Consider the following 13,928-nt stretch of genomic DNA (forward strand, 5'->3'; position numbering starts at 1 on the left):
AATTAATGATGTTTTTTCTTCATGTTCTTCTTAAAAAATAGTATGGATATAGTGTGTAACTTATTGTTGTTTTTTTTTTTCATTTTTATATTCACCGTTAAGTAATTCTTCTTTTATCATTTCACAAATAAAACAAAACAGTTTTGATATCTAATGCTACCTCTTTCTTGTCACCTAATTTTTCTAGTGGTCTATAGCATCCATGTGGATGATACGGAACTGTATTAAATTAATTAGGTCCAATAAATTATAAATAAATTTGAAAAAAAAATCACCATTCAAATAGGACCTTAAAATATCTCTGTAAAAATATGTTTGTTGAACTCTCAATGTAAAATTATATTTTCACTAATAAAAAAATCATATTTAATATAACTTTTAAAATAATTACTAACAAAGTTAACAAACTTACATTATAAAAACACTTTATAATGTAAATACATATCCTATTTTCTCTTCAAATATATCGGCACATTAAATTTCAATCAACTGTACATGCATGATATACTAACATGTCTATTAATATTTTAGCTTGAACTTTTGTTTTCGGTATATGTTGAAAATAAAGACAAACAACCAGAAATAAGTCTGTTTGCTTAATTTTACAAATAATGTTTATATATTGGCGATGCTTTCAGCACAATTTGAAAAAGATAACTCCCCTGTTTGAATGCTGAAGCAATTATATTTATATCCATTAGCGGCAAATATAGTTATTTTAATATTTATTCTTTCTTTTTATATGTTTTTTGGATAAATGTGTTGATGTTTGGGACCGAATTAGGAGAATGATAGATAAAAACTAAATAATGTCTTTAAAATAATAAAAAATAAGTTATATTAAGATATAAAAATGGTTAATATACAATTTTAAAAATTAAAAATTTGAGAATATATTACACATTTTTAATTAATATTCTTAAGCTAGTCATTGATAAGATCTTATAATAAATAAATGGGTAGGGTAGCACAATGTCAATGAAAATGACCTGTACTCTGGAAGACACGTTCAAATTCAAGGTATATCTTTTTCTTTCTTTTTTAAAAAGAAAATTCTAAATATATCTTTAAAATATCTAAGTCTATCTCTTGCGGTTCACAATATGAGCCCATGAAGGTCATGACTCATGACCGCCACAATTCTATTACGAGCTTGTTAAAAATAAGATTTAATTGTAAAAATAGTTTTTTTATTTTTTTCATTTCACTAAATCAATTTTCCTATTTTTTAATTTATTATCGGAATCCTTCTATTTTTTCAAATTCACTATCTGGGTCCTCAAAGAAAAATTTGAACATTAATTGTTAGTTTAAAATATTGATGGTCACGTGTTGGGATATAATTGGTCATTAAGAGGTATTTTTAATTTATTTTCATCAGTAATTAGATAACTAACAATTATCTCAAATGTTTAATTATTGTAAATGTTATTCTTTCTAGATGTGACACGAATGCTATTCAATGACCTTTTAAACAACGTCGTCCACCTCCGACTTTGTTGCTGCTGTAGAAGCAAAACTTTATGGTGAATCAAGAATGATTCAAAGATGTTTTGATGATAACAATGATGATAACAAAAGACGATGACAAAGGTGATGACAAAAAGCTCAAAGGTCAATCAAAGAATGAGTTCAAAATGTTCAAGAATGAATCAAGAACAATTCAAGACTCAAGAGGAAAAGTTGAAGAACACTTAAAGATTCAAGGATCAAGCTTCAAGAATCAAGATCAAGATTCAAGATTCAAGATTCAAGAATCAAGATAAGTATGAAAAGGATTTTTCAAAAACTGAGTAGCACATGGATTTTTCACAAAACATGTTTACCAAAGAGTTTTTACTCTCTGGTAATCGATTACCAGTGTCTTTGAACGTTGAAATTCAAATTCAAATGTGAAGAGTCACATCCTTTCACTAAAAGCTTTGTGTAATTGATTACACTGATTTGGTAATCGATTACCAGTGATTGTTTCTGAATAAATCAAAAGATGTAACTCTTCAAAAGGTTTTTGACTTTTTCAAATTGGTTTTAAGTTTTTCTAAAAGTTATAACTCTTCTAAATGGTCCTCTTGGCCAGACATGAAGAGTCTATAAAAGCAAGGCTTTGATTTGCTTTTCAACATACTTTTCCAATCAATCTTATACAATCCTTTACAAGCCTTGAATCTCTTTGAACTTCTTCTTCTTTGTGCCAAAAAGCTTTCCAAAGTTTTCTGGTTTTCTGAACCTTGAAAACTTGTGCTATTCATTCTTTTTCATTCTCTTCTCCCTTTGCCAAAAACAATTCGCCAAGGACTAACCGCCTGAATTTTTTTTGTGTCTCTCTTCTCCCTTTTCCAAAAGAACGAAGGACTAACCGCCTGAATTCTTTTGTGTCTCTCTTCTCCCTTGTCAAAGAATTCAAAACAACACAGTCTGAGAATTCTTTTGATTCTTCCCATTCCCTTATACAAAAGTGTTCAAAGGACTAACCGCTTGAGAATTCTTTTGTATCCACATTCACAAAGTATCAAAGGTTTAACAGCCTGAGATCTTTGTCTTAATACATTGGAGGGTACATCCTTTGTGGTACAAGTAGAGGGTACCTACTTGGGTTTGACTGAGAACAAGAGAGGGTACATCTCTTGTGGATCAGTTCTAGTGGAGGGTATATCCACTAGGTTCAAAGAGAACAAGGGAGGGTACATCCCTTGTGGATCTTTGCTTGTAAAAGGATTTTTACAAGGTTGAAAGAAATCTCAAGGACCGCAGGTCGCTTGGGGACTGGATGTAGGCACGGGTTGTTGTCGAACCAGTATAAAAACTCTTGTGTGTTTGTTTCCTTCTTCCCTACTCTTTTACTTTCCGCTGTGCATTTAATTTCAGCTTTTACTTTCTGTTAAGTTTCTCTTCTACTCCATATTCTCTTAACAACATTAGTAAAAGCCTTAGAAGAGTAAATTTTTAATTAGTAAAGGTTTAGGAATAATTAATTCAACCCCCCCTTCTTAATTATTCTGAGACCACTCGATCCAACAGCTGCTCCTCCGTTGTTTCTCCTTCCCCCACCCCAACGGGCGAATGCCTCCATCGAGACTCCATTATCTCTTGCTTCTCCATGTCCAAATTCAAATGCACATGTTCTTGTTCGTTGTTCCGTTGTTGATGACTTTGGTGGAAAGGTTTTGCATCCTCCACCAGGAGAATGCCCTCCAAATCCATGCGGTAGCCGTAGAGAGGACACGTAGAATGCGTGTCTAGCCATGTGTCCATGCACTCCACGTGGAACGCGTGCATGCATTTTGGCAACATCTAGAGAACCTTCGCAGCCTCGAACTTGTTTAAGCACACCACACAATCGAGTCCTTCCTTTGGCCCCCGCAACGCTTCGAATTTGAAGGCCGGTAACTATTCCACCATAGACCAGTCAATGTCAGAGTTTTTCCTTCTAGCGAACGACGCCACCGTCCACGGAGCCGAGTTTCCCCCAACACTATTTGTGATGCAGTCGTTGCAATGTTTAATGTAGAGGAGGAGGAGCGATGTAAGGGAGATTATGGTTGTAAAAACACACACCATCACTGCTACGCTTGGTCTGAACAGTGGCGAGGAATTGTTGTTGTTGTTTTTGAGATAATTGTTAGTTACCTAATTACTGGTGAGGGTAAATTGAAAATATCTCTTAAACAACTAATTATTGCGGATACGTAACAGATAGTGAATTTGAAAAAATAAGAGGACTCCGATAGTGAATTAAAAAATAGGGAGACCGATTTAATGAAATGAGAAAAATAAGGGAACTCTTTTTGTAATTAAGTCTAAAAATAATAGTAAATTATATTTCTTTTTTTTTGAGATGTTTAAATTACTTTTTCTTCTTCTTTTATTTTAAAATAAAATATATATTTCTCTATCTCTCTTAACAGATAAATCTACTTGCATTTGATTTTATTTTAACAAATTTAGATTTTTTTAAACATTTTTTCAAGATAATTCTTGACATAATCAACAATTAATTTTGAATATATATTATTAAATTTGAAGTATTAGAAGATAGAATAAAGATTATATCTGAGATTTTAAAGTCAAGATAGTTAAAATCATCAATACTTATGAAATACTAAAATTAATATGTTTTAAATTCAATAGGAATATGCTTGTAAAGACTCTTACACTCAAGTTAAAACTCAGTAAAATAATGATTAAAATGTGTTAATAATACATAACTAAATAAGATTATTGTAACGACGTTTATAGATAATGTAATGAGAGGTGTGGTGATTCTTTCATCATGAACATGTCAGATTTCTTTAAAATATTTGTTAAGTAAGAAGTGAGGTAAACATCTATTTAAAATTATACTCATAGGAACTACTTGATTGACCATTAATAATTATGTTATTAATGGTGATTGATGGTTAAGAGATTGTCCTTGAAAAGTAATCCATCTCTTGATTCATATATAGAAGAAATTGATTGATTGATTAGAGACTGAACTTATTATTTCATTAAAATAATTATTGTAAAAAAGAATAAATTTATCATGCATGATAATTTATTATTATAGTGTAAAAACTATTTATACTCTCAATACATCTAAATTAAATCCATTTAAAGATAGGCAATAATTGTGTAGCATAAGCTCCAAACAAACAAGCGCATTGAGCGGTTATGCGCATCCCTCGGTCTCAGCCACCGCCTTGCATTTCACTCACTCAATGCCTTTGTCCCCTGTAAATAAGAAATGCCTTCTTGTATCTCAGAATAGTATAATGCTACCTATTTAATTCATTTTATAATACTTCAAGATATAATGTAGTAATTGATAATTTTGAACAAAAATAATGATAATAAAAATTATATGTTACTCTAAGAAATGTGGAATGAATAGTTTTCACGTGTTTAAACAAACTAGCTAGCTCTGCGAATAATGAAGTCATCACTATAAAGTATAATTTCACCATGCACAAAATTACTGGACATTGAACTTGTGTATTCTCTGTCATCAACACCGTATATAATATGAATAATACTACGCACTCTTAAAAATCATTAGGTTGAAATGAAAATTAATTATCAACAAAATCAATCAATATTTTATACTTATAACATGATAAAAAAAATAGGTATGATTTTTACACTATTTCCCTTGTGCTATCAAGGGTTACTAGATTTGTTACCAAGCTACACATATATTATTTTGTCAAATACTTACATTTAGACTTTTATTCTTTTTTTTTTTCTGCCTCCTCCTACTCAAAATGATGCATGGTGCGAACCTCGTACTCACTCATTTTGTCAAAAGACCTTAAATCTCAACATTGAATTATATAGTATGAATATTGTCAGGTATAATCAAGTTTTAATTTTAAGTTTCCTTATAATCTATAGTCTTGCTTCCAGCAAATCATTTTATTTCATTGCGAGATTAGGATAAAATGGCCATATATTGTGCATGATAATTATTGAGAAACCAGGGATGGAAATGGGTTCATCTTACAGGATTTGGCTTCGCCTCTCCCCTAACAATGGAAGAACCTTAGAGAATCAATATATCTATTAGTGGTCTGTTTTCTTTTCAATTAACCTCATTTGTTTATCTATTAATGGTCATATGTTTAGTATCCATATAAAGAATAAATGCATTGTGATTCATCTATTGTTACTTTTATCATCATCATTGTCCCATTGACCATTTAGTTTTCTTAATTCATGCACCAATATTAATTTTTGCGGGGATAATGCTAGAATTCATGATTTCAGACCAAGATAGAAGAGTGAAGTAGGAAAAAGTGTGATAAACTGAAAATGGATTATATTGATCCTGAGAAGAGTTGAGTACAAAGTGACTCCTCTAGCCTTTATATATGCTCCAATCCAATTAACTGTATATCTAATAGATAAAGCTTGATTTTTACCTTCTATAGTTTATATGCTTTTCATTTATTACTTCATTTTCCTAGTGATTCTGACGTGAAACATAGAATACTGATGGAAAATTAATGTTTGTTTTTCAGCTGTTTTAGAGTTAGGTTTTTATTTTTTTTTCTTGTTTAATACCTAGACTGCTTATCAATGTATGTTTGGATAGAGAATTTTAACTGAGGGAAATAATTTATCAGAGAATTTGAATTTCTGTAATTTAGAATTCAATTGTTTGAATGTTTTTTATGAAGAATTTAAAATTTTAAAATTTTAAAACAGAATTTTAAACAACTAAAAATTTGAAATTTCAATTTCCTTCTAAAAGGTGAAAAATTGAAATTATCTTCTTTTTCAAGAAACACAACTCCTAAAATATGGATCGGATGTGAGCATAAAGGAACACTTATAACTAGCACACTAATCATATTTTTTCTCTTTTTTTTTTCATTCATTTTTTTCATCTCATAATTTTAAATTTTTTTATTCAAACACAAAATTTTAAAAATAAAAGAATTTCAATTGAAGTATTTGAAATTTTTAAAATTTAAAATTTCTTAGAATTTAAAATTTCTCCATTCAAACACACTCTAGGACATTGCACTAGACCAACTGCAAGGTGCACAATAAGCAGTTGGTTTGACATCTTTTGAGGTTTCACTCATTTCCTGGATCCAAAATGTGTTTTCTTCATTCAATTGTTGCCATTTTCAAGTACCGTTGCTGCACAATTACTATGTAATATGTATACTGAAAATTTTCTGTTATCTCACTAGAAGATAATCTCGATTTTTAGTTAAACTATTTTGACATTTTTTGGCCACTTTACCTTTCATTTGACAAACCCGAAAATGTTTCTAATGCCTTCAATTATATAAATAACTAATAAAAGACTAGTATCAATTATAAGTTTATAACACAATTTATTTTCACTAGCACCACATTTCTCAATGATCGTTCTGCAGTAGTTTCCTTAGAACATAAGACTATAAGTTAGCAAGACATCGAAGTAATTGGAGCGACTCTGCAACCGTTCTTTTTCTTTCAAAGCCAATTGTGCTATTTACAAGTTAAAATACAACAAATACTACCCCTACTTAGTCCTCGTATCTGTGACCTACTGATCTCATGCATATTCGAAAAAGCAGCAGCTGTGAACTGTGGTCAAGTTGGCCTGGGATGATAAGAAAATTCCTGCTGCTCCTTTTCTGATGATCATCAGAAAAAATTTCTTTTCCACCAAGAAGCTTATCCAAATTTATGTAAATTCTCACTAGATCCCAGGAAAAATGTCCAGGAGTTTCCATGAATATTTAAATTCAATTAGTTGTCGGATATGCGCCAATGTTGTCAGTGAACATGCCATGCAGATACCACCTAACTTATAAAAAATTACAGCTGATAAGATATCTTAATTACTCTGGTAAAGATTGTTACTTGTTACTTGATATTTACTGATAATATATTGTTTTAAACTATAAGCAGATGAAATTTAAACTCTAACTTGAAGAAACACTTACCACTGTTTCATGTCATACTCCATACACTGGTAAAAAGGTTTTGACAAAGTTGTATGCTAGAGCACCCGTGAACAAATAACTGTCTGCTCTGTCTAGTACTCCGCCTGCATTGAATGGAGTTAATAAAACATGTTTTACCATTCAAGTACTTACTAGTTTCTAATGAAGAAAAAAAAAGGCAGGATTCTAATATGAGGTGTTTGTGTTTGACGGCAAGATGACATCTCTAAGCAAAATTACTTATTAATGATTCAGAGATAACCAAAATAACAGGATTATTTATTGCTATTTCTTCAGTTCACAATAAAATTTCTCATATCAAATGATAAAATAAATAAATACAGAATCTATCATAGAAATATTATTATGTAGAGAGAAATTACCATGGCCTGGTATTAGTGTGCCAGAGTCTTTCACTCCCGCATCTCGTTTAATCATTGATTCAGTGAGATCACCAAAAACAGACCCAAGGAAATTTAGAACACCAAGACCTATTGCACTGACAAATCCATGCAAAAATCACAAATCACCAACTAACTGTTCACAGGATACAAAGTTGCATGGTAAATGAACGAGCACTTGTCTTAGACTAGAATGAAGTCTATTCATTGATTAACAGAAGACAAGTAACATTGTAATGAACAAAACAACCATGATACTAAAACATCTAAATTCTTAAACAAGTGGGACAAACCGAATAACCCACTGACATTAACTTCAAGAACAGTTAGTGTACCTTGATAAAGGTATTGGCCAGCTGAAAATTTTTGACAGTACAACAGAAGTAATTATACACCCACAAAAGCCTATAATAGTACCCTCCCATGTCTTCTTTGGACTTACGCTGGTAAGTGGTGTTCTACCAAATGCCTGCATGAAAGTACAAAAAGAAATTTCATAACTGAAGGCCAAATTAAGGGTGTATTTTTGGAACAGATAGCAAAGTAACTGCTTGAATGTGAAGTCAAGAAAAACTAATAACTTACATCATGAAAATTCATAATAATCAGTTAGATAGATGCCAATTTTTGACTTAGAAAATGCAATAGCTACATAAAAAACTTCTATAAAGGAAAAAATAAATAGTTCTTTTCCCTCAGTCTGTTTTCTTTTTTATTTAAAAAGTATTCCTTATAATCCGAATTAGAACTTCTCAACTTTGCCCTCGTACAAGCAAGTATTGGCTCCCTTGAAATTCTGGATTTTGTTTTGGTACCAACCTACTAATGCAACTGAGAAATGAGGTGTGCTAATCTTTCACAACTCAGCTTCAGACTGATGTGTCTATGAACTCACTTATCTCACTTATGTTTGGTGTAGGATATTTTTTTAATCAAAAGATTATCCTTCAAAAATCTGCTTAATGGTGCATGCCACTCTTCAAACAATTGAACACAAGAGCACTAAAAGGTGAAATCTAACCAACTTCAAGATATTATAATGAATTTGACATAGAATATGTGGAGGCACGTCACAAATTCATTTCTCACCAATAATAGGCAAATAATTACTATTAGCAAACAGACTTAAGCATATGTAATTATTTATATCCATAGAATTAATTATTTTGTCTTCCAACCGAATAAAATCAATCCATAGTTCCACTCCATTGACATGCTCCAGTTGATTGTTGCAAGATGTGACTTGTGAGACTGTGTGACCAGGATATCTCACTAAAAACAATTTATTTTATACTAACATTAAAATAAACTTTGAACACTAGTAATATCATGCAAAATTTCATTAATAAGTAAAGATTTTAAGAATCAGGACAGGCTCAAAGAATTGACAGTACAAATGGGCAGTTACCAAATATAAATACTCTTTAAATAAGTGATAAATTAGAGAACATAGCTAAGTTGCAAACCAATAAGTCTATATACCTTGCCACCAAGAAATGCAAATGTATCAGCTGCAATTACGCTGCTTATGGTAATCAAAGTTACCACAAGACCAACTGTCCAATGAGCTTGGCCACCAAGGAGTATAGGCCATGTTGCTCCTATTTCTACAAAATAATAATCTATTAAGAACATACAGGTCCTAATTCAAGCTACATAGAAAATAGGGAGTTTAAAATTATGCTAATGAATATAAATACTAATATATGCAGAAGTTATTTTTCATTAATAAATTCTAACTAAAGGAACAGACATCAATGGCAAGCGCTGTAAAGTAACATACATAAAACGGGTAAACATGTATAAGCTTCCTTAATAATGTCAACCAGGCATTTGATTCATTGTTGAAAGTAGATCTGCTACTATAGCTAGTCAAATTTGAAAGCACCTCACATCATAGCATTGCACACGAAAGCAAAATAACTATAATATATAACCAAAGTACCAAACGGGTTTCTAAACTAGAGAAACCCAGGCACTAAATCATATACAAGGAGGAAAAACTACCAGATTAGCTGCAATGGTCCCTTTAGTTCAAACTATTACACTATTTGAAGTTTAATTTACTTTCAGCCATGGGCAAGAACACATTCAAACAAAGTATTCAAATTTTGAACTAAACAACTACAATGAAGCAAGAGTGCAATCAGATTCACAAATTATTGGTTGGAATCATACATATAAATTACAAGCACACACTAGTTACATATTTCAAAGGTGAAAAGTGAAGAGTACAGTGATATACTACATTATTCCTGTTAAAAATGGACCTTCAACAAATGGTTACCAGCAAAATGGAAAAACAAGCTATGCTCAATATCCAGATTAGAATTATGCCTATTTCCATGCAATAATAAAGTTAGTGAACACAGTGGCACAACATTACCAGAATATAAATCAAAATCCTATAATAAAAGGAAGCAATTGAGATATTACAATCAGAATATTGTATAGAAAAAATGTAACTGAAGATGCTACAGATAGCATCTAGAATTCTAGATTAAAACCATTTTATCAAAAATATAGTAAAGCTGAGGATAATGTCCACAACATACAAAGAGATCTAAACAGCAATGAAGGGTAGAACAGGTGACTTTAGCTATTTTATTAATTATGAAGAAATAGATGTGACCCTTCCCAGCCCCACAACCGGCAGAACCAAAATTGAAAGAGGAATTAATAAAGTCAATTACTTGTATTCAAGGCTGGAGCTGCTAAACTACATCGAAGTTTAACCCAGAAAGAGGGAAGATATCCACAATAAAATAACCCAAATATGGCACTACTTAGCTGTGCAAAACGGGGACTTCCTCTTTGTAAGAGTAATGCTGTGGCCAAAACAAAAGCAGCAGAAGTCACAGAAACATCAATATGACCACGATACCTGACATGTATCAGAAATACCAATCAATCAGTAAGCAACATCCATCAACCTTCCATACCAGAAGTTATAACATATAAATATGTTTTAGAAGCTCTCCACATAAGTGTTCTCATGATACAGATAGAAGCAAAGCAAACTTATAAGGCTAAAATACAGATTACCCCCCAAATTTGGGGCATTTTTATGATTGGTACATAAACTTCATTTTATTACACATAACCCCTTAATGTAAAGAAAAAAGGAAATCATCACACGGGCTGTTAGAGATGACAGAATTTTGCAACAAATGTGCCTCACATGTCCAATCTGAAAGGTCCCAAACCATCTTCATTTTCTTTCCCAACAATGGTAACCAAAAAGGCTGTGGGTATTGTAGGAGGAACAATCAAGATAATTTGGAAGAAAAAAATAGTACCTTAAAGGCACAGCTAATCTTAAGCAAATGATTTATGGTTCCCACAAAGGTGACCTAGGACGATTCCTTGCTACTTCATCCACATTAGATTTTCACTCAAAGAAAGCATAACAAGCTTAAATGGACAAAGTTAGATTATTTGAGTTCAGGTGGTTTATGATAATAAGTTTCAAGGGAACAGCGGTTAATAAAATTCAGGTTTTCCATTTCATTTTCATTATTTTGGTTTGGGTGGGGGGAGGGAGGAAGATTATGGATCCCAAAAGCTTCCCATTTACTTTTAAATATGCAGAAGGCAAATTTCATTATCCTTCCCTCTACCATTTTTAGTTAATTTCCCATTATAGTTCAAAAAATAAGCCACTATGCTATGAAAGAAATCAGAAGTTAAATGATAGATATCCTGTTCCAACAGGTATGCTAACATAAAATCCAAGAGAATAAATTGCAGAATTGCACTCAACATATAAAACAAATATCAATAACTTTTCACTGTTAATGCACATGATTGCTAGCAAAATGCAAGTGCTAATGGAAAAATAAGGCAGACTAACCAATCTTACATGACAAACAATGGCATCAAGGCACAAATGACAGAGCAGACTCGTGACACATAGCGTGGAGGTGGTGTCATTCCTGCAGTAATTCCACGACTCCGAACCAATTCAAAATATTCTCGTGCACCAGTAAAGACAGCAGCAGCCAGGGCAACCACAAAGACCCATCCACCAGTCAAAACAATGCCTCCTACACTAATCCCAATGCCAAGTCCAAAAACAACCCGGTTCCTAAGCTGACTACCTTGCAGTTGAGATTTTGAGGGCAAATCCTCCTACAAAGGCAAATGGTATGACAACTTCCATCAACTCCTTACAAATCACAATCACCCACTTCAGTGACAACATTCTGTCCACATGCATACTCAAAAAGTAAAAAATGCATGCGTACCCAACACAAATTGTCAACAGTTATTCAAGCCTTCTAAGCTCTAATTCCAAAATAACAAAATACTCAGCATTTCAGCAAGCCTCTAGTCCACCATTATATTAAAACTCAACCAACTTCAAATTTCATCACTTTACAAGGAACAAAACCAAAACCCGTCCATCCTATTACACACTCTTCTCAAACACAAAATTGAAACACACCACACGATTGCAGCATACAGCATTTTCACTCTATTTCTTCAATTAAAAAATTCAACATCAATTCCACATAACAAAATCGCATCAATTTTAATTCCATCCTTCAAAAAAATGTTAAACATTTCTGTTTCCACAAACTGGCTCAGAACTCTGGTAACATTTTTCCATGTAGCACACAGTAGAGCTCTAAATTCAACACGTTACTGACCTAAACCCTAAACTCGCAATCATGCACAACCAAATGAAACGAATTCCATTTCAATGAAAATTTCAAGTTCGTTATTGAATATTTGAACTGAACACCTCCTCTCCAGCCAGGACACCACGTGGATGTAGCACACGGCATTTTATTTTATTTCACCAATTAAAAAACTAACATTAATTCAACAAAGCAAAATCGACTAAATTTTAACTCCGTCCTTTAAAAAAAATATCAAACGTCTCTGTTTTCACAAACTAGCACGGAACTCAGGCAACAATTTTTTATGCAAGATACGAAATTGTGCATATTAGACCTTTAAATTGAATACGCTATTGACCAAATTAACTTAACTCATAAACCGTAATCAGACATAAGTTAATCAAATGAAAGGGATCAAATTTGAATGAAAAATTCGAATTTGGTTATTGAATTGAATACTTCATCTTCGGGAATGACCGTGGGGGTGCTGGTTTGAGGAAGTTCCGGTTCGGCCTGGCCGACAGCGGCGAGGACGAGAGGCGGTCCGGTTCGGCGGGCGAACCGGAGGAGTGGTTTGGGTCTGGCGAGGAAAAGAGGGTGAGAATGGAGAATTAGGGATTGCGAAGAGAAGGGACGGCATGAGCAAGTGCAGAGAGGAATGAGTCTGGGTTTGGGATTGAGATTGCGAAGGGATGAAGAAGAGAGCGAGTTAGTGAGTCGAGGGTGAGCCATGAGACCGAGTTGACAGAAGAAGAAGAAAGGAAATTTCTTTTTGAGGTTCGTTTTTAGAACATTATTTACCGGATTCAATGTTTACCTCTCTCGTTTTCATCACTGCCACTTGCTATTTACATACATACAGTGTTTGCTAAGTACATCCAATCCCCTTTTTATTTTTTTCCTTGAAGGGTTTCATCCCTTGAAACCTCCTTTTTCTCATCCCAAATAACATGTAATTATTCTGGAATTATATTTCCAAAATTATGATAAATAATTTAGAAATATATTTTCGGAATAAGTATAGTATGCCCATTGATTTGAATTAACATTTTCTAAAATAAGTTATGTTATGTTACTAAATATTTTTTTTAGAGACTACATTAATATATGATTTACTTTTTTTCTACAAACCTGATTTACTTACTTAAGAATTACCAAATTAGTTACACAATAAAAAATAACAACACTACAAGAAATATGACAACACACAAGAAAACCTCATTGTTGCTCCTTATTTATTATTTTAAGGAATTTTTTTTCTCTCTCTCTCTCTCCAAGATAAAGAATTTGGTGATGACTGATGAATGTTGTTACATTCAAGGTCCTCATACATTTGAAAAGGTGAAAGTATAAAAGACAAAAACTATATATTTATCTTTTTCGTTTGAGACAGTCATAGGGCTTTGATTTGAATAATGAATACCACTTACCATGGGATAGGGCATAGGGTTATAGGAAGCATCCACGTACGTGGTTAAGGG

General features: G+C 32.4%; 1 protein-coding gene across 2 annotated transcripts; it reads right to left on the reverse strand.

The window, feature by feature from the left end:
• Nucleotides 1-6,792: 6,792 nt before the first annotated feature.
• LOC114376780 (phosphatidate cytidylyltransferase 4, chloroplastic-like) lies at nt 6,793-13,280 on the reverse strand. Of its 2 annotated transcripts, XM_028335047.1 has the most exons (8): nt 12,907-13,278; nt 11,685-11,953; nt 10,516-10,706; nt 9,305-9,429; nt 8,158-8,291; nt 7,805-7,920; nt 7,422-7,525; nt 6,793-7,278 (listed from the first exon to the last, which is right to left on the reverse strand). In XM_028335047.1, the coding sequence occupies exons 1-7, from the start codon at nt 13,177-13,179 to the stop codon at nt 7,434-7,436; spliced, it is 1,200 nt and encodes a 399-aa protein (XP_028190848.1). In that variant the 5' UTR covers nt 13,180-13,278; the 3' UTR covers nt 6,793-7,278; nt 7,422-7,433. The 2 variants fall into 2 exon arrangements, with proteins under 2 accessions (XP_028190848.1, XP_028190849.1); XM_028335048.1 differs by lacking the exons at nt 6,793-7,278; nt 7,422-7,525 and having other exon boundaries at nt 7,862-7,958; nt 12,907-13,280.
• Nucleotides 13,281-13,928: the final 648 nt, after the last annotated feature.

Source organism: Glycine soja, chromosome 11, assembly GCF_004193775.1.
Source record: "Glycine soja cultivar W05 chromosome 11, ASM419377v2, whole genome shotgun sequence".
NCBI lineage: Eukaryota > Viridiplantae > Streptophyta > Magnoliopsida > Fabales > Fabaceae > Glycine > Glycine soja.